Source organism: Erythrolamprus reginae, chromosome 2 (genome assembly GCF_031021105.1).
Source record: "Erythrolamprus reginae isolate rEryReg1 chromosome 2, rEryReg1.hap1, whole genome shotgun sequence".
NCBI classification, from domain to species: Eukaryota; Metazoa; Chordata; class Lepidosauria; order Squamata; family Dipsadidae; genus Erythrolamprus; species Erythrolamprus reginae.
In genome coordinates this window covers 333,656,271-333,683,722 of record NC_091951.1, presented here as the reverse complement: position 1 = coordinate 333,683,722, position 27,452 = coordinate 333,656,271, and the positions used below count along the sequence as shown (strand labels likewise).

Sequence of the window (27,452 nt, the reverse complement as noted above, 5' to 3'; positions counted from 1 at the left end):
AAATGGTTTCTAAGGGAATGGGAAATTTTAATTTTGGGGTTTAAAGTGTTAAGGGAAGGTTTGTGATACTGTCCATAGCCAAAAATAGTGTATTTACTTCCGCATCTCTACTTCGCGGAAATTCGACTTTTGCGGGTGGTCTCGGAACGCATCCCCCACAAAAGTCGAGGGAACACTGTAACCATATTCACATAACATACTAATGGCTGGAGCAGTGTTAGAGCTCAACGGCCCCAGACCTGCCTGCAAAGGTGAGTTTTTAAAGCTTTCTGGAAAGCCAGGAGAGTGGGGGCAGTAAGAATCTCTGGGGGGAGCTGGTTTTAGAGGGTCGAAGCTGCCACAGAGAAGGCCCTTCCCCTAAGGCCCACCAGACAGCATTGCTTGGCTGACGGGACCTGGAGAAGGCCGACTCTGTGGGCCCTGACTGGTTGCTGGGATACTTGCACGGGTGGGCTACTGCCCGGACAGAGGGGGGAGGAATACAGTGGGGTAGCGAAAATGGAGCTCCACCCCAGAGCACCCAATTTGCACCAAAAGATGTTGAAAGAAAATGCATAAGCCACGGCCACAGTGTGGTAGTAAAGATTTTGTTAGTCCTTCACTGGATACATGAGACTAGAGATGGTCCTGTAAGTAACCTGGTCCTAGGCCATGTTACATACAACTAATCCTCAATTTATGACCACAGTCGGGACCAGGATTTCCATCACATGTTGTCATAGTCATAAGTCAATAAGTCGCATCACCAGGCCCGATTTTATTACCATTTTAACCACAGCCATTAGTCAAGCTACCACAGCCATTAAACAAATCACATGCTTGTTAAGAGAGTCTAGCTTCTCCGGTGCTTATTTTTGCCAGAAGCCAGCAAAAAACATCATAAGTAACAATGATGAGACTGTGAGATGCTTCAATCAGTCATAAATGTGAGCTGGTTGCCAAGTGCCCAAATTGCAATCACATGATCATGGGAAGCACTGCAACAATTTGCAACACTCATGAATGCAAAAGTTAGATCATAAGTGATTTTTTTTAGGGGGATGCGACTGTAATTTTAGGGGGATGCGATCGTAACAGCAAACAACCTGCCTTCCATTGAGGACCTGTATACTGCACGAGTCAAAAAGAGGGCAGGGAAAATATTTACTGACACCTCGCATCCTGGATACAAACTGTTTCAACTCCTACTCTCAAAACGTAGCTACAGAGCACTGCACACCAAGACAACTAGACACAAGAACAGTTTTTTCCCGAACACCATCACTCTGCTAAACAAATAATTCCCTCAACACTGTCAAACTTTTTACTAAATCTGCACTTCTATTTCTACTAGTTTTTCTCATCATTCCTATCATCCTTTTCCTCCCAGTTAGGACTGTATGACTGCTTGTATCCTAAGATTTTTATTAATATTGTTTCTTCATTGCTTATTTGACCCCTATGACAATCATTAAGTGTTGTACCACATGATTTTTGACAAATGTATCTTTTTCTTTTATGTACGCTGAGAGCATCTGCACCAAGACAAATTCCTTGTGTGTCATATTACACTTGGCCAATAAAATTCTATTCTATTCTATTCTAATTTAGATTCTTCTAGAGTTGGGCAGCAAATAAATATCATGAAATAAAAAAATTTCAAGCAGTCATTAAATGAAAAATTATAAGTTGAAGACTATCTCTACTGATCTAGAAAATAGACCAATGATGACAAAACTTTTCTCCCTTGGGTGCAGAAAGCGTGCATGCGTACACACCCATAATTCAATGCCCCCATGCGCCCCATCCCCATGTATGCACGCACAATCCCCTGTACTCCCTATGCATGCATGCACAACACTATCACCCCAGCACACAATTGTGCGCGACCACCATCACACCCCATTTTGGGGCCTAGTAGGCCTCCCTGAAGCCTCTGGGGGCCGGAAACAGTCCATTCCCAGACTTCTGGTAGGGCCATTTTTCATCCTCCCCAGGCTGCAGAGGCTTTCCTGGAGCCCGGGGAGGGCAAAAACTGCCTCCCCTGATAACCCCCCACAGAACCTCTGGAGGCCATAAACAGCCTGTTTCCCAACTTGCAGTGGGCCCAGTAGGCCCGTTTTTTGTCCTCCCCAGGCTCCAGAGGCTGATGCTGAGCTAAGGCAACCTCTTGGGTGCCCACAGATATGGCCTCACATGCCACATGTGGCATACATACCATAGGTTCGCCATCACAGAAATAGACAATTAGAAATACAAAGCAATGGAAATATCAGAACATTCTGCCACATGAATCCCAGCGACCGGTTAGGTCCCACAGAGTTGGCCTTCTCTGGGTCCTGTCGGCCAGACAATGTCATCTGGTGGGGCCCAGGGGAAAAGCCTTCTCTGTGGCAGCCCTGGCCCTCTGGAATCAGCTGCCTCCAGAGATTCGCATTGCCCCCACCCTCCTCGCCTTTCACAAGAGCCTTAAGTCCCACTTATGTCACCAGGCATGGGGAAGCTAGATTATCCCCCCCCCCCCCGACCATTAAATGTTATGTGTGGATGTGACTGAGTTAATTGACTGCTTTTCAATATAGTGGGATTTTAGCTGATAGTTTTAACAAATTAGATTTGTATACATATTGTTTTGTATTTATCTTGTGAGCAGCCCCGAATCTTCGGAGAATGGCGGCATACAATCCAAATAATAATAATAATAATAATAATAATAATAATAATAATAATAATAATAATAATAATATATCTGCAATAGGGTTTTTTTTGGCTGATCTAGTTTTGGGATCCCTTGCTCACTCCCTAAGTAACTAATTGCTCAGTGTGGAGTGTATACCGCGAATACACATGAAATAAGTGGAACCAATGCCTGAGTTGGATCAATGATACTCGTTGCAATGTTGCCATGTTCCCCCCCAAAAGGATATAATGGAACTGGGAAAGGTGCAAAAAAGGACAATAAGAATGATCAAGGAAATGGAGCACCTCCATTATGAAACCAGGTTGCAACGCCTTGGTCTCTTCAGCCTTGAAAGATGGTGTTTAAGGGGTCACTTGATTGAAGTGTATAAAATCATGCATGGGATAGAAAAGGTGGATAGAGAAAAATTATTTTCTCTATCACACAATACTAAGACGAGGGGATACTCCCTAAAGCTGATAGGTAAGAAATTGAGGACAAATAAAGGGAAATATTTCTTCACCCAGGAGGTCATTGGCTCATGGAATTCACATCCAGAAGAGGTCGTGAGCTTGGATAGCTTCATGGCAGAATTAGACAGATTCATGGATGCCAAGTGTATCCGTGGTTATTGAAACGGATGTCCAAGTGCCGCCTCTATGTTGGTTGAGGCAGGCAGGGTTCCCTTGGGTACCATTTTTTGGTGGTCAAAGGGAGGGTTTGCCTTCTCTTTCTGCTCAAGATCCCCATGGACAATTGGTGGGCCATTGTGTGTGACACAGAATGCTTGACTTGATGGGCTTTGGCCCAATTCAGCATGGCTCTTCTTATGTCTGTTGGTAATCCAAATGGGTTGAATGTTCCATCAACTTCAAATCTTGGCAATTCTTTTTCCTAAAGCAAGACTGCTTACTCCTGTTGTGATTCCGTCTGAGGCTCCTCAGGGAACGGCTGAACCTTTGCCGGCTCCATGCTCAGAGGGGGAGGATGAGGAACAGGAGGAGGAGGAAGAGGCCCAGGCAGACAGGGAGGAGGAATATCAGGCCGAGGGAGAGGGAGAACAGCCTGAGTCCCCCGGGGTGGAAATCTCCCCAGCAAGCAGCCTGGAGTCCTTAGATGAAAATGCACAAGCCATCATCGATCTCAGGCAGAGAAGAGCAGCACAACGAAGGGGACAATTAGCCAGGTATTTCCAGCCCTAAATAGGCAACAGCTAGGTTTGGGTGTGGTTCTCCCCAGAAAGGCTGAAAAGGCAGACCCACCCTTCCTGTCTTGTGGAGTATTATCTTTGGGAGTCCTGGGACCTGGCTGTGATCTTTGGCGTCTCTGATTCTGGCTTGTGGCCTTGAAGGCTGAAACCTTGGGGGGAAAGGCATGGGTCTTATTCTCTACAGTGGTGTGTGTGCCAGCAAGAAGTCTGCTATATTGTCTGGCCGTCAGGACTCTGCTGTGAAGCCTCATAGCCTGCCTGTTGGGAAGAACAGGTTTTTCTCTGTGTTTATTTTTCAAACTATAAAGTGCCTTTGCTTTTACCAGCGTGTCTGGCTGTTTTTTCCAGTTGGTGTTGAAGTCTGGGGGCACCCAGACAGAACAACTCCCGGAAAAAATACTTTGTAGTTGGAATTTTTCATTTTGATTAAAAGAAATGTGACCTTTTATGTAAAACTGGAAGTCTTCCAAAGAAACCCACAATGACCCAGACTGACTAGCTTTGAGGATATATCACAAATTTATTTATATATCTTAAGAGAAAATCCAAGAAAGAAGTCTTGTGCAGACTTGGAATGACGTCTATTGAAATATTTTACTAAGTAAGCAGGCACATGACTGTATCGTATCGTTTATTGGTTCATACTAGTTTTAGTTGTTCATTTTTCTAAAGCAAGACTGCTTGTTGGGATCTACTGCCTGCTAGATAACAGCCTCCAACCCACCTTGGTTGATCACAACAAGCTAAACAGGATCCTTCTTTAGAATGAAAATCCCTAAGAAAATTCTAGAACTATAAGCTAGACTAAAAGGTTGAATAAACTTCCCAGAAGACAGTTGCAAACTACAGTGGTACCTCTACTTCGAACTTAATTTGTTCAGTGACCAAGTAGAAAAGTTTGTTAGAAGAAGCATTTTTTTCCCATAGGAATCAATGTAAAAGCAAATAATGCACGCGATTTTGGAAACCACAGGGAGGGTGGAGGCCCTGTTTCCTCCCACGAGATTCCTAGAGAGGCCCCACAGAGGCTTCTCCCTGCCTTTTCCGCCCCTGTTTCCTCCCACGAGATTCCTAGAGAGGCCCCATGGAGCCTTCTACCCACCTTTTCTGGCCCTGTTTCCTCCCAGGAAATTCCTAGAGAGGCCCCCGGGAGGCTTCTCCCCACCTTTTCTGGCCCTGTTTCCTCCCAGGAAATTCCTAGAGAGGCCCCACAGAGGCTTCTCCCCACCTTTTCTGGCCCTGTTTCCTGCCAGGAAATTTCTAGAGAGGCCCCACAGAGGCTTCTCCCCAACTTTTCTGGCCCTGTTTCCTGCCAGGAAATATCTAGAGAGGCCCCACAGAGGCTTCTCCCTGCCTTTTCTGGTCCTGTTTCCTGCCAGGAAATTTCTAGAGAGGCCCCACAGAGGCTTCTCCCCAACTTTTCTGGCCCTGTTTCCTGCCAGGAAATATCTAGAGAGGCCCCACAGAGGCTTCTCCCTGCCTTTTCTGGTCCTGTTTCCTGCCAGGAAATTTCTAGAGAGGCCCCACAGAGGCTTCTCCCTGCCTTTTCTGGCCCTGTTTCCTCCCAGGAAATTCCTAGAGAGGCCCCCCGGAGGCTTCTCCCCACCTTTTCTGGCCCTGTTTCCTGCCAGGAAATTTATAGAGAGGCCCCACAGAGGCTTCTCCCCACCTTTTCTGGCCCTGTTTCCTGCCAGGAAATATCTAGAGAGGCCCCACAGAGGCTTCTCCCCGCCTTTTCTGGTCCTGTTTCCTGCCAGGAAATTTCTAGAGAGGCCCCACAGAGGCTTCTCCCCGCCTTTTCTGGCCCTGTTTCCTCCCAGGATATTCCTAGAGAGGCCTCACAGAGGCTCAGGTTTGTAAGTGGAAAATGGTTCTTGAGAAGAGGCAAAAAAATCTTGAACACACGGTTTTTATCTAGAAAAGTTTGTAAGTAGAGGCGTTCTTAGGTAGAGGTACCACTATACTTCCATCTTTTCCCCAGGATTGAAATTCAAACTTTTTTTCTACCAGTTCTGTGGACGTGGCTTGGTGGACGTGGCAGGAGAAGGATACTGCAAAATCTCTATTCACTTCCCACTCCTGGAAGAAGGATATTGCAAAATCTCCATTCCCACCCCGTTCTGGGGCCAGCCACAAGTGGTATTTTCCTGTTCTCCGAACTACTCAAGATTTCTACTACCGGTTCTCTGGAATCTGTCGGAATCTGCTGAATTTCACCTTTGATTTTCCCCAAGCAAATCCCACGAATATATCCATAAAGGCTTCATCTAAGTTTGATTCAAAGGAGATGTTACTTCTGCTGGTGAAAATCAGAGCATAAGGCCAAAAGTACATTTTGGGGCAATCTCTCAGCTTTATTCTAAACTTTTAAGCAGAACTGCAGGTGTTTGGGAGCTCCAGGGGAATCATCATTTTAAACACTGACATTTCATGTTTGGGAGAATATGGAAGATAAGAAAGCAAAGATTTTCAAATAAAATGCAAATGAATTCCCCAGCAACCCAGCCTACTCAAATCTATATAGAAAGCCTGAAGGCATCTACAGTATTTCCCCTAGGATCTCTGTTTGAGTTGTTAATTTTATTTATTTATTTATTTATTTATTTATTTTGTCCAATACATAATACACATTGAAGAGAATAGATAACTAAAGAAAAGAATAGAAGAAAAGATATAAAAGTATAGGTGAACATATTAGAAAGGAAGAAAAGATAAATGAGATAAGGAGAGACAATTGGACAGGGGACGGAAGGCACACTGGGGCACTTATGCACGCCCCTTACTGACCTCTAAGGAACCTGGAGAGCTCAATCGTGGATAGTCTAAGGGAAAAATGTTGGGGGTTAGGGGTTGACAGTACTGAGTCAGGTAATGAGTTCCACGCTTCGACAACTCGGTTGCTGAAGTCATATTTTTTACAGTCAAGTTTGGAGCGGTTAATATTAAGTTTGAATCTTTTGCGTGCTCTTGTGTTGTTGCGGTTGAAGCTGAAATAGTCATTGACAGGTAGAACATTGCAGTATATGATCTTGTGGGCAATACTTAGATCGTGTATGAAGAATTCTGCATGTTGTCAACAAAAATACAAGTATCTTCCATAAATGAAGAGCCGTAGCCTATTCCTAGGATGATGTATTCAGAAACTCAGAAGCTGAAGAGACATGTGTTGTACTGTATAGATTTTAATTGGATTCTTACACTGAGCCAGGGGTGGGCAGCAGGCAGGACAGGGTGGAACGCAGTTCCACCGGCGGAAATGAAGATGCGTGCGCAGCTCCAGCTGATTGGCGGCTGTCACTTCCTGGATTACCAGTCTCGGCTCAGCTCTCCTTTTTTTCTCTGCTGCTGCTGCTGCTGTGTCAGTGCTCCTTGCTTTTTTCCTCTTTCCTCCTTCCTAGCCTTGGACAAGCTTCCCTCTCTCCTGCCCGGCTCCTTTCCAGCCTCATGCGGCCACCTCTCGCCTAAGGTGAAGTGGTGCTGGCAGCATTTATTTATTTACTTTATTTATTTATTGGATTTGTATGCCGCCCCTCTCGGTAGACTCGGGGCGGCTAACAACAGTAGTACAAAACAGCATGTAAATCCAATACTAAAACAATTTTAAAAAACCCTTATTTGTAAAACCAAACATACATACAAACAAACATACCATGCATAAATTGTAAAGGCCTAGGGGGAAAGAATATCTCAGTTCCCCCATGCCTGACGGCAGAGGTGGGTTTTAAGGAGCTTACGAAAGGCGAGGAGGGTGGGGGCAATTCTAATCTTCAGGGGAGTTGGTTCCAGAGGGCCGGGGCCGCCACAGAGAAGGCTCTTCCCCTGGGGCCCACCAAATGACATTGTTTTGTTGACGGGACCCGGAGAAGGCCTACTCTGTGGGACCTAACCGGTCGCTGGGATTTATGCTTCTGGCAGCACCCATTCACCTAACTACCCAGCTTGAGGCGGGGGGTGACCCAGGAAGGAGAGCGTGGGAAACACAAAGCAAATTGTCACCCCAGCAAGCAACACTGGTAAGGTTGTAAATCGAGGACTTAACAGTTCACTTGAACAATGATGATCGTTCAAGCCAGTCTCATCTGGTCACATGGCCTGCAAGCCACTCCTACCCAGTCACATGACCATTAAGCCACACCCACAAAATAAGCCACACCCACAGTGTCGCAGTAAATATTTTGGCACATTACTGCTCTGAGCTCACAATTGGATTAGTCGCCTATTGAAAACTTTCTAGCTCCTCAACCTTTTTGATTTCTTTACCTGTCCCATAAAATCAGTGAAGAAGAGCATGTTGGAAAGGAAAGCTGTCCATCCCAACAAGTGACTCAGACATAAGCTGCGGTAATGACTTGGCATGTTTAGAAGAGCTTCGAAGAGAGAGATAATGGTAATCTTCCTTTGAACCTGGAAAGGGAGAAAAATGAACAAGACTGGTAAACATCTGGATAGTAGCTAGTCAAAAATCCTCCAGTCAAAGATCAGTTATCTTATTTTATGTCTGCTGAAGTATCTAAAATAAATGCCTGGTTCCAAATGCCAATCCAATCCTCACTACTCAACCTATTTATTGTGAGCCACACCAACCTCCATTGTTGTGTCTATGAAGCAACTACTCTATATAGCGGGATCATAATCTCCCTCTTCCTGCTTGCTATACCTCTAGCTATGCAGCCAAGCATCCTACTTGCTTTCCCTACCGCCTGACTGCACTGTTCACCAATTTTTAGACCCCTAAATCCTTTTCTTCTGAAGTGTTTGCTAACACAGAACTGCCAATACAATACTCAGATCGAGGATTCCTTTTCCCCAAGTGCATTATTTTACATTCGGAAATATTGAAGTGCAGTTTCCATTGCTTTGACCATTTATCTAGTAAAGCTAAATCATTTACCATATTACAGACGCCACCAGAAATATCAACCCTATTGCACACTTTAGAGTCATCGGCAAATAGGCAAAACTTCCCTACCAAACCTTCCCCTATGTCACTCACAAAACTGTTAAAAAGAATAGGACCCAGAACAGACCCTTGTCTTTGACTCTCAGCCTTAGGAAAGAGGCAATGGCAAACCACTTCCAAAATCTTGCCAAGAAAATGTGTTAGGGCAGGGTGCCAAGAGACTGTTGATTGGTTGAACCATCTGACAGCTCCATATAAAAGGAGAAGCTGTCAACTTGGCTGTGTGCTGGATCTTATACTGTACTGTGTAATAATAAAGAGCTGTTTGTCTTAAGCCTGTCTCAACCCTTTTCAGTTCTAGGATTCAAGGATTATAACTTACAGTAACGTAAAATCAAAATATACTTTATGCTCCTCTATTTCCTGAAGTTTTTTTTTTATTTTTCAAAATGCTTTGAGAATTTAAAGATAGTTTGAGTACTAGATACTTAATGCATTTATATACACCAAGAATATCAAATATTTAACGCACAGTAAAAATATGGCATGCATAATTTGATTTTTTTTTTACTGTTTTCATATGAATACCTCACTGAATCATATAGCACAACTTTGCAAAATTAATTCTTTCCACAACTGCAGAGCATAAACTCAAATCCAAAGTAATCAAGCCAATGAATGTAGCCAGGCATGCATATTGCTTTTCTGGAATCAATGCCAAATATTTATCTTCCAAAAAAACAACAACCCAGGAAGATTTTATTGAACTGAGTCTCTATCTTCATAGTTGCATTAATGTAGGATTAGCAGATATTGGCATAATAGGTTAAAGAACAGGAATACGCAAGCTGACACACAGCTGATGTTATTAATGCCAACACCTCACACCTGCTATAAACCAAAAATCCAATAAAATATTTTTAGCAAATGACATTTTATCCTTCACACATTTTGAGGCAGCTAAGATTTGAAATAAAATCAGAAAGGACTTTTTTCTTTGTTATACAGTGGTACCTCTACCTAAGAACGCCTCTACTTAAGAACTTTTCTAGATAAGAACCAGGTGTTCAAGATTTTTTTGCCTCTTCTTAAGAACCGTTTTCTACTTAAGAACTCAAGTCCGGAAAAATTTCCCAGGAAATTTGAGAGCGACACAAATGCCCGGCCAGTTTCCTGCCATTCCCTGTGGGTTTCTCTCTCTGGCGCGATGTATGGGAAGCAGCCTCGCGCCGGGTGTATGGGAGGCGCGTGCTCCTCCTCGCCGCCACAGAGTCACTTTTCGCTTTTTTAAGCCTTAAAGTTTTGGATTTTTTTGTTTCCCCTCACCTCACCTTCTTCCTTCGGCAGTGACTGTCCTCCTCCTCTTCTCCCTCCTCCTCCTTCCACCCAAATTCCAAACTTTTATTTCTTTCCTAATGGGTTTGCAAGCATTATTTGCTTTTACATTGATTACAGTAGTCCCTCACCTATCGCTGGTGTTACGTTCCAGACCTGGCCGCGATAGGTGAAATCCGCGATGGGGAATTTATCGACTGATAGTACTTATTTAAGTATTTATATTGTAATTGTTTGGTAAGTTTTCATTGTTTTAAGTGTTTATAAACCCTTCCCACACAGTATTTATTTTAGATACAGTATTTAAATACAGTATTTACAATTTTAGATTTTTATTTTTATTTTGAAAAACCTGCCGATCGAGTTCGGCGGGCTGTTTAAATCTGCCGATCGACTTCCTCAGAAACCCGCGATGAAGTGAAGCCGCAGTAGGTGAAGCGCGGTATAGCGAGGGACTACTATACTATGGGGAAAATTGCTTCTACTTACAAACTTTTCTACTGGTCACGGAACAAATTAAGTTCTGAAGTAGAGGAACCACTGTATTTCACTTTTCCCGTGTTGAGGCCTACAGCACCAGTCAAAGTCAACACACCTCCAGTGGCCTCTCCAAAATGGTTTTAAAAGAAGTCAAGACAATTGTTTTGTTTGTTCAACTGAAGGTTTGTTTCCTTTTCATGTGTGTGTGGCAGGTGTAGTGTTCAATGCCTGTTTCCCCCTTTGTATCATGTCACTTCCCACCAGGTGGGGGTTGCCACTACCGCCACTACCAATGCACTGCGCATGCAGCTCCGTATTTCTGGCTTGCGAGTGCGCCCATCTGAGTGAGATCTTGCTTGTGTGCATGCTCAGGAAGCAACATTTCATGAGCGGATGCATGCACGAGAAAGATTCCGGCAATTTTTTTTTGCTCCTGCACATGCGCAGAAGCAAAACATCACCGAAATCTCACACATGCATAAATCCCCTTGAGAGATTTTGCTTCCTCCACATGCGCAGAAGCAAAATCTCACTCGGACATGTGCGCATGGTAGGATGTTTTGCTACCGGTACGATGGCATCGACTATACCGGTAGGAACCTGCTCCTGCTTCCCTCCCTCTCTCTCATTCTCTTCCTGCTACTTCTTTCTCCTTTCCTTCCACTTCCTTACTTCCCTCCTCTCTCTTTCTTCGCTTCCTTCTCTATTTCCTTTTCTCCCTCTTAGCCTTTCTATGAGTATATCTGTTCACAATACATCCAGGGGTGGGCAGCAGGCAGGACGGTGGAACGCAGTTCCACTGGTGGAAATGAAACTGCATGCCCAGCTCCAGCTGATCGGTGGCTGTCACTTCATGGATTACTGGTCTCTCTGCTTGGCTCTCCTTTTTTTCCCTGCTGCTGCTGCTGTGTCTGTGCTCCTTGCTTTTTTCCTCTTTCCTCCTTCCTGGCCTCACACGAGCTTCCATCTCTCCAGCCCAGCTCCCCTCCAGCCTCCCACGGCCACCTCCCGCCTGAGGTGCAAGCAGAAGGCGTTGGCGGAAGCGTCGGCGGAAGCATTTATGCTTCTGGCAGCACCCATTCACGTAGCTACCTAGCCTGAGGAAGGGGGGCAACCTAGGAAGGGGAGCACGGGGAACACGAAGCAAATTGTCACCCCTGTGAACGACATTGCTAAGGTTGTAAGTTGAGGATTGAACAGTTCACTTGAACGTTGATGATCGTTCAAGCCACTCCCACCTGGTCACATGGTAGGCAAGCCACTCCTACCCAGTGACATGAGCATTAAGCCACACCCACAAAAAAGTAAGCCAAAGCTACAGTGTGGCAGTAAAAATTTTGGCTGCCCATTACTGAACACATCCTATAGTTAACAGTCAGGTAACTCATGTCCTTAATCCTTTATTGGTGCTTTTCTTCAACTTATCCCCCACCCCCTGTATACATATCTAATTCTTATATTTTGCCTAAGTATATTAACTACTAACTTAATGCTGCCTCCTCAACTGCCTAATTTTGTCACCTGGATGTACCACCTTCAATTTTTTATTTTCCTCCAATTTAATCTATATTACTTATATTATACACATATTCATTTTCTAACCAATCATAAAATTTTCCCCCATACATTACAATATTCAGAATCTTCTTTATCTTTAATTTTCATTGTCAATCTATTCATTTCCGCACAATCCAATATTTTTTTAACTACCTCCCTTTTAGAAGGGGCTTTTGTTGCTTTCCATTTTTATGCCAATGCAATTCTAGTTGCTGTAATTATGTGAATAATTAAATATACATCTTCTTTACTGAATTTCTCTAGTAATATACCCAAGAAGAATATGGTTTCAATTCTATACATTGTTTCAATATTTTTTCTATCCACTATGATGACATTTTCTGAATTGTGCACAAAAAAGAATAATTCGTGACAATTGATCGTTTATTTATTGGATTTATTCGTATACTATCCATTTCCAAATATTCCATTCTAGATTCAGAATTAAGGGGTTTATTTTTCTTAATCACATGACATTCCCAATGAACTTTTCATGAGATGGGAGACAGCATTTCAATAATTAAAGTGAAGTGTAAACTTAAAAAACACTGTTACCTGAATGTCTTTTTTTGTGGTGAGCTTCTTCACTTTGGGTGAAATCTGTATTTCACTGTATTCACTCTTATTCTTGACACATTCTATGGCACCATATTGATCAGGGTGAGAGTTTTTTACCAAGACTTTAGTCTCGTCACTGGTGTGAACAAGCGGTGATTCAGGGATGCTGCACAAATGCACCATAAGACAGAGCAGGAAGACAAGGGCACCAAAAAAGAACATCACGTGGAATTCTGACCCCAAATATTTTCCCAAAATCGTTGCTCCCCAATCAATGGCCCCCGTCATGTATCCAAGAGCCCCTCCAAGACCTAAAAGGAAAAAAAAGAAAAATGCTGCGTGTTAGTACTATGTACAAAACAGTTGGGTTTGCAATATATAAACAAGCTAACAATGGATGTTTGTTTGTACTGAAATAATAGAAACATAGAAGACTGACGGCAGAAAAAAGACCTCATGGTCCACCTAGTCTGCCCTTATACTATTTTCTGTATTTTATCTTAGGATGGATATATGTTTATCCCAGGCATGTTTAAATTCAGTTACTGTGGATTTATCTACCACATCTGCTGGAAGTTTGTTCCAAGGATCTACTACTCTTTCAGTAAAATAATATTTTCTCATGTTGCTTTTGATCTTTCCCCCAACTAACTTCAGATTGTGTCCCCTTGTTCTTGTGTTCACTTTCCTATTAAAAACACTTCCCTCCTGGACCTTATTAACATATTTAAATGTTTCCATCATGTCCCCCCTTTCCCTTCTGTCCTCCAGACTATACAGATTGAGTTCATTAAGTCTTTCCTGATACATTTTAGGCTTAAGACCTTCCACCATTCTTGTAGCCCGTCTTTGGACCCGTTCAATTTTGTCAATATCTTTTTGTAGGTGAGGACTCCAGAACTGAACACAGTATTCCAAATGTGGTCTCACCAGCACTCTATATAGTGGGATCACAATCTCCCTCTTCCTGCTTGTTATACCTCTAGCTATGCAGCCAAGCATAATATAGCTTTAAGAGGTAGCGTTGCAAATTGCCATAAGAGGGAGCCAGAAAGCATGATTCCCTCTCTCTGCTCTGTTCTTTCTGCTGATTCACTGTGACTGATGTAGTAAGGTCTGTGTTGGTTTGATGGATATGTAAGTTGTAATGTATGTCTGATGTGTAAGACAAAGACAGGCTTGTAATATCGTTATCGTATTGAGAGATATTGACTGTTTAACTTGACTGTGCTATTTCTAAAGTAAACACTATTTTATACACTTTAATGGATCTCTCTTGTATGACTGAATATTTACTTATATCTCCTGATATCTGCTGGAATCTCACGTTTTCCTCTGTGCATGTCCTTGATAATTCAAGAGTCATTCTGCACAGTCTTTTAACATGCTCACTTTAACATAGGCAATAAAAAGATATTTAATGATAAATTGTCAATTTTTTGCCACGGTCACATCCTTTTTCTAAATTTAGACATCGAGTGTATTACCATTCCCTATTTCATCACAACATTCAAATCTTATTACAGTTGGCAACCGTACAAATAGATTTTCTGCATGAAAAATGATATGCTATAATCACAACATTAAAACACATGTCTAGCAAAACTAAAGTTCATAACCTTTCTTTAGGGTAGATTAGCTTATAATTTAGAACAATTTCCAAGATGAGCACCAGTTCTGTTTGTTTATTTTTTTTTTTATTTTTTTTTTATTTTTTTTTATTTTATTTATTTTATTTATTTATTTATTTATTTTATTTATTTATTTATTTATTTATTTATTTATTTATTTATTTATTTGTCCAATACACAAAACACATCAAGGGGAATGGGCATGGAGTATTACATACAAGGAAAAGATATGGAAATGGAGGAGGGGATATATGAAAGGGAGGAAGGATATGTGACATATGGGATAAGGGGAGACAAATTGGACAGGGGACGAAAGGCACACTGGTGCACTTATGTACGCCCCTTACTGACCTGGTGCACTTATGTACACCCCTTACTGACCTCTTAGGAAGGTCAATTGAGGTCAATCGTGGATATTCTTAGGGTGAAATGCTGGGGGTTAGGGGTTGACACTACTGAGTCAGGTAATGAGTTCCACGCTTCGACAACTCGATTGCTAAAGTCATATTTTTTACAATCAAGCCTGGAGTGATTAACATTGAGTTTGAATTTGTTGCGTGCTCTTGTGTTGTTGCGGTTGAAGCTGAAGTAGTCATCAACAGGCAGGACGCTGCAGCATATGATTTTGTGGGCAATACTTAGATCGTGTTTTAGGCGTCGTAGTTCTAAGCTTGTTTGAGGCAATGCAAGCCCATCCAGCACCAAAGATGGCATAATCTTATCTCAGAACTGGGAGGACCCCAAACCCAGAGCCCCTCAGTTGTGCCAGGGATCATTTTCAGCCTTTTGTTCCCATCCAGACCTTCAAAGCCTCCAAGCACTGCGATAAGGCATTCATACATTGCTTCACCAGGGGTAGAAAAGTCTAATTAGAGGGGGACAGGATCGAAACATTTAAATAGGTTAAAGGGTTAAATAAGGTCCAGGAGGGAAGTGTTTTTAATAGGAAAGTGAACACAAGAACAAGGGTGCACAATCTGAGGTTAGTTGGGGGAAAGATCAGAAGCAAAGTGAGAAAATATTATCTAGTAGATGCTTGGAACAAATTTCCAGCAGAAGTGGTTGGTAAATCCATAGTAACTGAATTTAAATATGCCTGGGATAAACATATATCCATCCTAAGAGAAAATACAGGAAATTATATAAAGGCAGACTAGTAGGGGAAAGATACACTTTCCCCTAGGCGTCTACAATTTTATGCATGGTATATGTGTATGTATGTTTGGTTTTTATAATAATGGGTTTTTAACTGTTTTTAGTATTGGATTATTATTATTATTATTATTATTATTATTATTATATGCTGTTTTATTACTGTTGTTAGCCGCCCTGAGTCTACGGAGAGGGGCGGCATATAAATCCAATAAATGAATGAATGAATTAATTAATTAATTAATTAATTAATTAATTAATTAATTAATTAATTAATTAATTAATTAAAAAATAGATGGACCACGAGGTCTTTTTCTGCCATCAATCTTCTATGTTTCTATGTTTCCATAGCTTTGCCTAAAATAAGAGTGAAAAAATATATTCTTATATCCCCATAGTCAGGAAGCTTTAGGAAGCAAGTACAGTGGTACCTCGAGATACGAGTTTAATTCGTTCCGGACCTGGGCTCTTAAGTCGAGCAGCTCTTATCTCAAACGACTTTTCCCCATAGGAATTAATGTAAATAATTTTAATTGGTTCCAGCCCTCAAAAAACTCACAAAGTTAGTCTAAATTATGCAGAAAGACATGTTTTTAATGAAGAAATGTACATGTACATATAAATGAATAATGAAGTTTCTTTCACTTAACTTGTAAACTTTCTTAAACTTTTAAATTTACATATGTTCAACTTCTCTGCCACCCAATCCTGTAGGACAGAGGTCCCCAACCCTTTTTGCACCAGGGACCGACTTTAAGCGATCAAGAGAGGAATGGGTGAATGAATGGATGGAGGGTGGGAAGGAAGGAAGGAAAGAGGGAAGGGACAGGAACAGAGGAAGGAAGCAAGGAAACTTATGAAAGGGGAGAGTAAGAGAGGAATGAGTGAAGGGAGGGAGGGAGGGAAGAAGGTGGGAAGGAGAAAGAAAAGAAGAAATAGAGGAAGGGAAGGTAAAAGAGAGAAAGAAAAAGAGCAAGAAAGAAAGCAAGAAAGCAAGAAAGCAAGAAAGCAAGAAAGCAAGAAAGAAAGAAAGAAAGAAAGAAAGAAAGAAAGAAAGAAAGAAAGAAAGAAAGAAAGGGGGAAGGGACAGGAACAGAGGAAGGAAGCAAGGAAACTTATGAAAGGAGAGAGTAAGAGAGGAATGAGTGAAGGGAGGGAGGGAGGGAAGAAGGTGGGAAGGAGAAAGAAAAGAAGAAATAGAGGAAGGGAAGGTAAAAGAGAGAAAGAAAAAGAGCAAGAAAGAAAGCTGCAAGCACCCCCCCCCCCGAGCCCCCCAGGCCGGCTGCAACCTTTTAAAACACGCGCGCCGCTTCGCAGCTGTCTCCTGAAGCCGAACGCGGAAGTTAGCGTTTGGCTGCAGGAGACAGCTCCTTGGCGCTTGTATCTCGAATTTGGGCTTGTAAGTAGAACAAAAATATCTCTCCCCTCCCAGCTCTTATCTCGAGTTGCTCTTAAGTAGAGCAGCTCTTATGTCGGGGTTCCACTGTACTACAATAGGCTTGCAGTTATTCAAGGGCCATTCAGGGAATGAAACCACCATCATTAACATCATCTGACTCGAGCTTCTTTCATCCAAAGTCATAAATATAGTATTTGCCATCATTATGTTTTGTAGGAGCCAGCAATGCCCAAACACACATTTTGTAATGTGCTCAAAAGGTCAAATCCGCATAATGTGTTACGGAAATAATTCTTGATTATTGGTGTGATACTAGGGCAGTGAAGAGTATGGCCTAATTTGTTCTTTGCTTCAGGGTGATGAATTTGGAACCTTTTCATATCATAATATCTGTCACAATATCATCATAGCCTTCTGCTATCGTATCATAATAGCCTTCTGCTGCACGAATCCGCAGAGTTAGGTCCCACAGAGTGGATCTTCTCCGGGTCCCGTCAACTAAGCAATGTCGCCTGGCGGGACCCAGGGGAAGAGCCTTCTCTGTGGCGGCCCCGGCCCTCTGGAACCAACTCCCCCCCAGAGATTAGAACTGCCCCCACCCTCCTTGCCTTTCGTAAAGAACTTAAAACCCACCTCTGCCACCAGGCATGGGGGAATTGAGATCCTCTTTCCCCCTAGGCCTTTTCAATTCTATGCATGGTATGTATGTATGTATGTATGTTTGGTTTTTATATTAATGGATTTTTAATCATTTCTAATACCAAATTACTATTGTACACTGTTTTATTGTCCCTGTTAGCCGCCCCGAGTCCCCGGAGAGGGGCGGCATACAAATCCAATAAATGAATGAATGAATGAATGAATGAATGAATAAAAATAAATAAATAAATAAATAAATAAATAAATAAATAAATAAATAAATAATATAGGCGTGTTCTTTTTCATCTTGTGAGAAAATGCAAGAGAAATGAAAGGAAAATTTCTTCTCTTCCAGCTGCTCCTGTAATCACAAGATCATTTTTCTAAATAAGGCTTGCAATGATGCTCTGAAATCAGCTGATCCACCCAACCCAGACCTTAAGGGTGGGAAGGAAAACTCACTGACCAACTTCCGCATTTCCGGAGGAGTAAAAGAGAACTATTGGCTTGGGTTTACCTGTCAGGAGCGCGTGATAATGGAGCCCCTTTTGCTTGTCCCGGTGACTGCAGACATCAAATAAATACGCCTTGATGGGGCCATCAATAAAATCAGCAGAAAAATCAAACAGCACGACTCCCAGCATGGTAATAATTATAGCCCATGTCTTCCAAGTGCCTCGATCAACAACCAGAACTGTAAAAGAGAACAACTTGTTTTGTTGATAATTACTTTTTTTAATGCCAACCTTCCCCAACTTGCTGAGGTTTAATTGACATGTAACATGAAAACACATTTAAATGAATGTAACTCAACTGACACAGCTAATGTAGACTAGATTAGACTAGACTAGAATAGAATAGAATAGAATAGGATTAGACTAGACTAGACTAGACTAGACTAGACTAGAATAGAATAGAATAGAATAGAATAGAATAGAAAAGAAAAGAACAGAATTCTTTATTGCCCAAGTGTGATTGGACACACAAGGAATTTTTCTTGGCGCATATGTTCTCAGTGTACATAAAAGAAAAGATACGTTTGTCAAGAATCATAAGGTACAACACGTAATGATAGTCCAGGTACAAATAAGCAATCCAATCATATCAGGAACCAGTCAATATAAATTGTAAGGATACAAGCAACTATAAGGTATGCCATTACTAGATTAAATCATGCATACTGTTACCAGAGTTTCTATTGGAACACTAATAGCCTTACAAGTATGTAGATTTTGACTTTCAACCAGAATCGGGACCAGAATTTTTGTTGCTAAGCAAATTGGTTATTAAGTGAGTTGTGCCCAATTTTATGATTTATTTTTCCTATAGTTGTTAAGTGAATCACAGTGTCAAGTGACTCTGGCATCCTCCATTTATTTTGCTTTTCAGAAGTCAGTTGGAAAGATTGCAAATTTATTTATTATTCATTTATTCATTCATTCATTCATTTTACTTACTTACTTACTTATTTATTTATTATTTGTTTATTCATTTATTCATTCATTCATTTATTTTACTTACTTACTTACTTACTTACTTACTTACTTACTTACTTACTTACTTACTTACTTACTTATTTATTTTACTTACTTACTTACAGTAGTCCCTCACCTATCGCTGGTGTTACGTTCCAGACCCGGCCGTGATAGGTGAAACCCGCGATGGGGAATTTATCGACTGATAGTACTTATTTAAGTATTTATATTGTAATTGTTTGGTAAGTTTTCATTGTTTTAAGTGTTTATAAACCCTTCCCACACAGTATTTATTTTAGATACAGTATTTAAATACAGTATTTACAATTTTAGATATATTTTTTTTGAAAAACCTGCCGATCGAGTTTGGCGGGCTGTTTAAATCTGCCGATCGACTTCCTCAGAAACCCGCGAACCAGCGAAGATCCGCGAATGATTTTTCTCATTAATATTTCTTGAAAACCCGTGATGAAGTGAAGCCGCAGTAGGTGAAGCGCGGTATAGCGAGGGACTACTGTACTTATTTACTTACTTACTTACTTACTTACTTACTTACTTACTTACTTACTTACGTACGTACGTACGTACGTACGTACGTACGTACGTACATACATACATACATATATATATATATATATATAGATTTCTATGCTGCCCTTCTCTAGGTGACTCAGGGTGGCGTACAACTCAATACAATTCAGCCGTGACAGTTGTAAATATTCATGGCCTCCAGGCCTGCCGGCAAAGCCAGGTCTTCGCAGTCTTGCATAAGGCCCATAGGGTGATGGCAGTACGGAATTTGGGGGGTACTTGGTTCCAAAGAGCCGAGCCAGCCACAGAGAAGGCCCTCCCCTACGGGCCCACCAACCTACATTGGTTAGTCAATGGGACCTGGAAAAAGCCAACCCTGTGCGATCTGATTGGTCTCTGGGAGGTATGCCGCAGGAGACGGTCCCGTAAATAATCTGGTCCTAAGCCATGTAGGGCTTTATTGGTGATAATCAACACCTTGAATTGTGACCAGAGACTGAACGGTAGCAGCTTGCAAAGCATTGATGTTATATAGGTGTACCAAGGTACACCCATGAAAGCTCGCGCGGTTGCATTCTGGACTATCTGCAATCTCTGAACACTCTTCAAGGTTAGTCCCATGTAGAGTGCATTGCAATAGTCTAGACAGAAGGTGATGAGGGCCTGAGTGACTGTATGTAAAGCCTCGTGCAGCACTGAAGGCTACTTCAGCCATCTGCTAGCTGTAGTTCAGCAGTTTAAATCTCATCATCGGCTCAAGGTTGACTCAGCCTTCCATCCTTCCGAGGTGGGTAAAATGAGGACCCAGATTGTTGGGGGCAATATGCTGACTGTGTAAACTGCTTAGAGAGAGCTATAAAAGCACTATGAAGCGGTATATACATCTAAATTCTATTGCTATTTGCTATCAACACAGATTGGAGCTTAACTTGCGTGAACAGCAGGCTGGCACACATTCACTGAGTGCCCACCAGGACCAAGATTGCATGTGTGCACATGGGCCAGCCTGCTACTCACATGCCCAATTCCCCTATCCCATCCAAGCTGGGCCACCAAGTTACAAAGTTTGGGGACCATTGAGTTAAAGAAAGTAATAACCATAGAGCCAGTGCAAGCCAGCATTGGAAAAAAACCTATAAACTGATCCCCTGTCAAGAAGAATCTGAAGCAAAAACTTCAGAAGAGAAGGATTTAGGGGTAGTGATTTCTGACAGTCTCAAAATGGGTGAGCAGTGTGGTCGGGCAGTAGGAAAGCAAGTAGGATGCTTGGCTGCATAGCTAGAGGTATAACAAGCAGGAAGAGGAAGATTGTGATCCCCTTATATAGAGCGCTGGTGAGACCACATTTGGAATACTGTGTTCAGTTCTGGAGACCTCACCTACAAAAAGATATTGACAAAATTGAACGGATCCAAAGATGGGCTACAAGAATGGTGGAAGGTCTTAAGCATAAAACGTATCAGGAAAGACTTAATGAACTCAATCAGTATAGTCTGGAGGACAGAAGGAAAAGGGGGGACATGATCGAAACATTTAAATATGTTAAAGGATTAAATAAGGTCCAGGAGGGAAGTGTTTTTAATAGGAAAGTGAACACAAGAACAAGGGGACACAATCTGAAGTTAGTTGGGGGAAAGATCAAAAGCAACATGAGAAAATATTATTTTACTGAAAGAGTAGTAGATCCTTGGAACAAACTTCCAGCAGACGTAGTTGGTAAATCCACACTAACTGAATTTAAACATGCCTGGGATAAACAGATATCCATTGTAAGATAAAATACAGGAAATAGTATAAGGGCAGACTAGATGGACCATGAGGTCTTTTTCTGCCGTCAGTCTTCTATGTTTCTATGTTTCTATACCAAATGCAGAATTACCAGTTAGAAAGACAAAGACCGTCAGCATTGATAATAGTTCCCCCAAAAAACCTAGCACCTCTAATGAAGGATGTAAATAAGGTACTTGCAAAGATGAAAATAACATCTATCAAATGGGCTAATGAGCCTTCTTACAATACAGCACTGGTGGTTACAAAAGCATTGGACATCCAAATTAGAAAAATAAAAGCAAGATCTCAAAAATGGGAAATCACACTGTATCACTGAAAGTGGATTATAGCAATGGCAAATAATATGAGGGATAATTGTCCTAGAAGATGTCTCTCCTAATGAAGCCAAGACAAAGAAATTAATATCACATGTCAGTAATTTAAAGAAAAAGAGACAGCAAAAACTGAAGAATGTTAAGGTTCAAGACAAGCCTTTTTTAAAAAAAAATTGACTTGGCACCAGAAAGCAGAAGATTTGGAAATCAAAAGGCAACAAAGAAAATTGAACAGCAGGAGATAGAATCATCCAAGTTAACCAAACTCACTCTTTCAATCTGACCAGAGGTGAAAACCAAACAGAAAAGAAACAATCCAGTTTTGGAAATATAACAGTGGACAATACTCAGGATTATTTTTTAAAAAATAACATCTTTCCAGTACAATAAAAGGAAATGCAGAAGTACAAAAGATAAATTTCTGATTGATAAAATAGTTTTGGAGAATTGCAAATAGTGAAAAAACGATTTATGTGATCTGGATCTGATTATTTAAAGAAGGGTTTGGCTCATTATTGCCACATAGTAGTAATGTTTGGAAATAATTGTTCTTAATGACAATATAGAAACATAGAAGACTGACGGCAGAAAAAGACCCCATGGTCCATCTAGTCTGCCCTTTTACTATTTCCTGTATTTTATCTTACAATGGATATATGTTTATCCCAGGCATGTTTAAATTCGGTTACTGTGGATTTACCTACCACGTCTGCTGGAAGTTTGTTCCAAGGATCTACTACTCTTTCAGTAAAATAATATTTTCTCATGTTGCCTTTGATCTTTCCCCCAACTAACTTCAGATTGTGTCCCCTTGTTCTTGTGTTCATTTTCCTTTTAAAAACACTTCCCTCCTGTACCCTATTTAACCCTTTAACATATTTAAATGTTTCGATCATGTCCCCCCTTTTCCTTCTGTCTTCCAGACTATACAGATTGAGTTCATTAAGTCTTTCCTGATACGTTTTATACTTAAGACCTTCCACCATTCTTGTAGCCCGTCTTTGGACCCGTTCAATTTTGTCAATATCTTTTTGTAGGTGATATTTTGTCAATATCTTTTTGTAGATGTTACTAAAATGTTAATGGAAAAAAATGAAGCTGTGGAAGACAGAATTGGTGGTTACAAATGAAGAATATGGGCTTGTTAGCATTAGGAAAGACATCTTCTAGGACAATGATGGCGAACCTATGGCACGGGCGCCAGAGGTGGCATACGGAGCCGTATCTGCTGGCATGTAAGCTATTGCCCTAGCTCAGCTCCAATGTGCGTTTTTGGTTTTCAGAGAAGCCTTTGGAGCCTGGGGAGGGTGAAACAGGAGCCTACTGGGCCCACCAGAAATTGGGAAACAGGCCATTTCTGGCCTCCAGGGGGCCTCCGGGGGGTAGGGGAAGCTGTTTTCACCCTCCCCAGGCACCCAAGGAAAAAAAGGTTCACCATGACTCTTCTAGGACAATTATCCCTCATATTATTTACCATTGCTATGACCCATTTTCAGTAATTCTGAAGAAAACAGATATCTCAGGAGAAGGTTGGCATAGAAATTGAATGGAGACCTCACCTACAAAAAGATATTGACAAAATTGAACGGGTCCAAAGACAGGCTACAAGAATGGTGGAAGGTCTTAAGCATAAAACGTATCAGGAAAAACTTAATGAACTCAATCTGTATAGTCTGGAGGACAGAAGGAAAAGGGGGGACATGATCGAAACATTTAAATATGTTAAAGGGTTAAATAAGGTTCAGGAGGGAAGTGTTTTTAATAGGAAAGTGAACACAAGAACAAGGGGACACAATCTGAAGTTAGTTGGGGGAAAGATCAAAAGCAACGTGAGAAAATATTATTTCACTGAAAGAGTAGTACATCCTTGGAACAAACTTCCAGCAGATGTGGTTGGTAAATCCACAGTAACTGAATTTAAACATGCCTGGGATAAACATATATCCATCCTAAGATAAAATACAGGAAATAGTATAAGGGCAGACTAGATGGACCATGAGGTCTTTTTCTGCCGTCAGTCTTCTATGTTTCTATGTTTCTAGGATGGATGGATGGATGGATGGATGGATGGATGGATGGATGGATGGATGGATGGATGGATGGATATTGGCTACCAAACAGCAAAAAATGCTACATGAAAATCAAATTTGTCATTGACAAATACTGCAAGAATTTTTACTACAGAGCTAGCAATGAAATTTAGCCTAGGGAAATGGGCCACGGAAATAATAAATCAGGGCAAACTCACGAACAGTAATGGAGTAGAAATGCCAATTGCAAAAAGCTACCCTGCTTGGATACACACATCTACAGGTAGACCTCAACTTACAACAGTTCATTTACTGACCATTCAAAGGTACAACCACACTGCAAAAAAGTGACTCATGACCATTTTTCACACTTATGACCTTGAATCATCCCAATGGACATGGGATCAAAGGTCAGACATTTGGCAAAGAACTCATAATCATGATGGGAGCAGATGATTCCTTCTAAAAGCAAAGCCAGACTCACTGAACAGTTGTGTTACTTAAAATTTAATTTAATTTAATTTAATTTAATTTAATTTAATTTAATTTAATTTAATTTAATTTAATTTAATTTAATTTAATTTAATTTAATTTAATTTAATTTAATTTAATTTAATTTAATTTAATTTAATTTAATTTAATTTAATTTAATTTAATTTAATTTAATTTAATTTAATTTAATTTAATTTAATTTAATTTAATTTAATTTAATTTAATTTAATTTAATTTAATTTAATTTAATTTAATTTAATTTAATTTAATTTAATTTAATTTAACTTAACTTAACTTAACTTAACTTAACTTAACTTAACTTAACTTAACTTAACTTAATTTAATTTAATTTAATTTAATTTAATTTAATTCTATGCCACCGAATTCCCAGTGGGAATCTCCATCAGTTATGGGTTCTAAAACCCGTTGACACTGTTTCACACGCTTTTGCACCTACACAACACTTTTGCGCATGCACGGAAGTGTCCCGGGTGGGTGGGTGGAGCTTCTCGGGTGGGTGGGTGGAGCTTCTCGGGTGGGTGGGTGGAGCCTCCCGCCACCAGAGCTACTGGTTCACAGAATTGGGCTGAACTGGGAGCAACCCACTACTGATCTGCAGTGGTTCACTTAACAAATGTGGCAAGAAAAGTCATAAAATGGGGCAAAACTCGCCTAACAAATGTCTCATTCAGCAACAGAAATCTGGGGCACAATTGTGTTCCTAAGTTGAGGACTGCCTGTACTGCATTACTAATGTACTGTAATACATTATGATATTCTTGCTGGAAATGGGTAAGTCTAGTCTGATGAAAAGAAGGACCAGGGGAGACATGACAGCAGTGTTCCAGTATCTCAGGGATTGTCACAAAGAAGAAGGAGTCAATCCAGGGGTGGGCAGCAGGCAGGATGGGGTGGAACACAGTTCCACCGGCGGAAATGAAGATGCGTGTGCAGCTCCAGCTGATCGGCAGCTGTCACTTCCTGGATTACTGGTCTCTGCTCGGCTCTCCTTTTTTTCCTCTGCTGCTGCTGCATCTGCGCTCCTTGCTTTTTTCCTCTTTCCTCCTTCCTGGTCTCAAATGAGCTTTCCTCTCTCCCGTCTGGATCCCCTCCAGCCTCACGCGGCCACCTCCCACCTGAGGTGTAAGCAGAAGGCGTGCGTGGAAGTGGTGCTGGCAGCATTTATGCTTCTGACAGCACCTGTTCACCTAGCTACCCAGCCTGAGGCAGAGGGGATGACCCAGGAAGAAGAGCATGCATGTTGGAGCTGAGCTAGGGCAACAGCTCATGTGCCAACAGATATGGCTCCACGTGCCACTTGTGGCACCCATGCCATAGGTTCACCATCACTGATATAGCCAATACATTTTCTATCGTACTTGTCTTCTCCATTGCAATTCCTTAACTGGTCCAAGTTACCAGGATATTGCATATTATTTGAGTTAACAAACTTGCAACACCTGGCTGTACCCTTAAATAATAAAACACTCTGGCTGTTGTGTTATCCCTTTTTTCCTGCTAATTCAAGGCCCTGCATTAGAAGCCATTAAGTAATTATTCTTATTCATTAAACCAATTTATATACATTAGAATAGTTGTGTAATCCATATTTGAGGCTTGAATTAAACAATAGGATTGAGATGAATCCTAACCCTTTAGATGTGAACCTCTTTTTTGTTCTCTAAGTTCTTAAAACAAAGAGCCGGTCATATTTACTTACACAAATATTAAAAATACACTCAGCATGCTAACAGTTTTCTTGCCAAGCTAACTCCACATTTAAATCTACTTTTTCCAGCCTGAGATTCAACTAGATTTCTTTCTAGTTTTCACATATGAAGTCTATGCCATTAAACCCTGCCAACTGATACACACTCAACATGTGCAATGACTTTAAGAATATTCACAATCTCCAGTCTCTCTCTTTAACACTCTTGTTCGCATTTCCTGACTCAGCAACAGACTGTTAAACCAAGACTTACGAAGAGAGACTGTGGGAACTGGGCATGGATAGCCTAGAGAAAAGGAGGGCCAGAGCGGACATGATAGCAGTCTATAGGTATATGAGGAATTGACACAGAGAGGAGGGGATCACTTTATTCTCCAGGGCACCGGAGGGCCGGACGAGGAACAACGGCTGGAAGCTGACCAAGGAGAGATTCAACCTGGAAATAAGGAAGAACTTCCTGACGGTCAGAACGATCAACCAGTGGAACAACCTACCAGCGGACGTTGTGAACTCCAATACTCTGAACATTTTTAAGAGGAAATTGGACTGCCATTTGGTTGGGATGCTATAGGGTTCCTGCTTAGGCAGGGGGTTGGACTTGATGACCCACATGGTCCCTTCCAACTCTAACAGTAAATAAATAAGTAAGTAAGTAAGTAAGTAAGTAAGTAAGTAAGTAAATAAGTAAATACGTAAATAAGTAAATAAGTAAATAAGTAAATAAGTAAATTAAATAAGTAAATTAAATAAGTAAATAAGTAAATAAGTAAATAAGTAAATAGGCACTCACCTGAGATGATTGCATCTCCATTGAGGTACAAAGCCATCCCCAGGAGCATCAGAAGGCCAAGGATCAAGATAAAAGGTCTTCGCTTCCCCCACCTAGAAGTGCAATTGTCGCTGACCGAACCCACCACCGGCTGCAGCAGAAATCCGAGAATGGGACTGATCAGCCATACGAAGCTATAAAGGCTTTTGGGGAGCCCCACGGTGAGCAAAACAGGAGTGACGAAGGCAGCTTCCACTGCATAGCAAAACTCGCGGCCAAACATGACCGTGCTGTGCATAATCAAATGGCCAGTTCTCTTCCTGGAGGGCTTCGCTGGCTTAAAAGGATCTTTCCCAGTAAAGGGTTTACACACGGGCTCTTCTTTCCTAATGAGGGGTCCCATTCTGGCAATGCCCAAACTGCAGGACTGCAAAAGCTCATCTATTCTCCTGCTGGGTTAGAGTCATTTGGGTTCTAACTAGCAGGCTGTTCCATCAGGCATAAATCTTCGGTCGGGGCGTAGCCAGTGGGGCCAGGCATATTTCCCATAGCTGGGGAATCACAAGTTGCAGAGAGGGGGGAGTGGAAGGGGAAATACGTCTATGTTTCTGAAAGAAGATTAGCACAATTAGAGCTCCTAGCTGGAAAGTGCCCAGCTCTTTATCACTGGAGGATTATGTCCGAGTGGATCACATGTCTACATATGGTAGGCTTCTACGTTCTTTTGAAGGCGTGTGTATATTTATGGCATAGAACAGTTTGTTTCTTCTTATACTGCAAGCAGGCAGATTGTTTAGTAGT

At 41.3% G+C, this 27,452-nt stretch overlaps 1 protein-coding gene across 1 annotated transcript in view; it reads right to left on the bottom strand.

Annotated features, from left to right (window-relative positions):
* Window positions 1–27,054, bottom strand: part of SLC45A2 (solute carrier family 45 member 2) — a 39,320-nt gene extending 12,266 nt beyond the window's left edge. Inside the window, exons 1-4 of the mRNA XM_070743490.1 lie at window positions 26,673–27,054; window positions 18,038–18,214; window positions 12,697–13,010; window positions 8,130–8,273 (exon numbers count right to left, since the gene is read on the bottom strand). Of these exons, the coding sequence (XP_070599591.1) occupies window positions 8,130–8,273; window positions 12,697–13,010; window positions 18,038–18,214; window positions 26,673–27,054 (1,017 nt within the window). The remainder of the gene's footprint in view (window positions 1–8,129; window positions 8,274–12,696; window positions 13,011–18,037; window positions 18,215–26,672) is intronic.
* Between the last annotated feature and the right edge of the window lie 398 nt (window positions 27,055–27,452).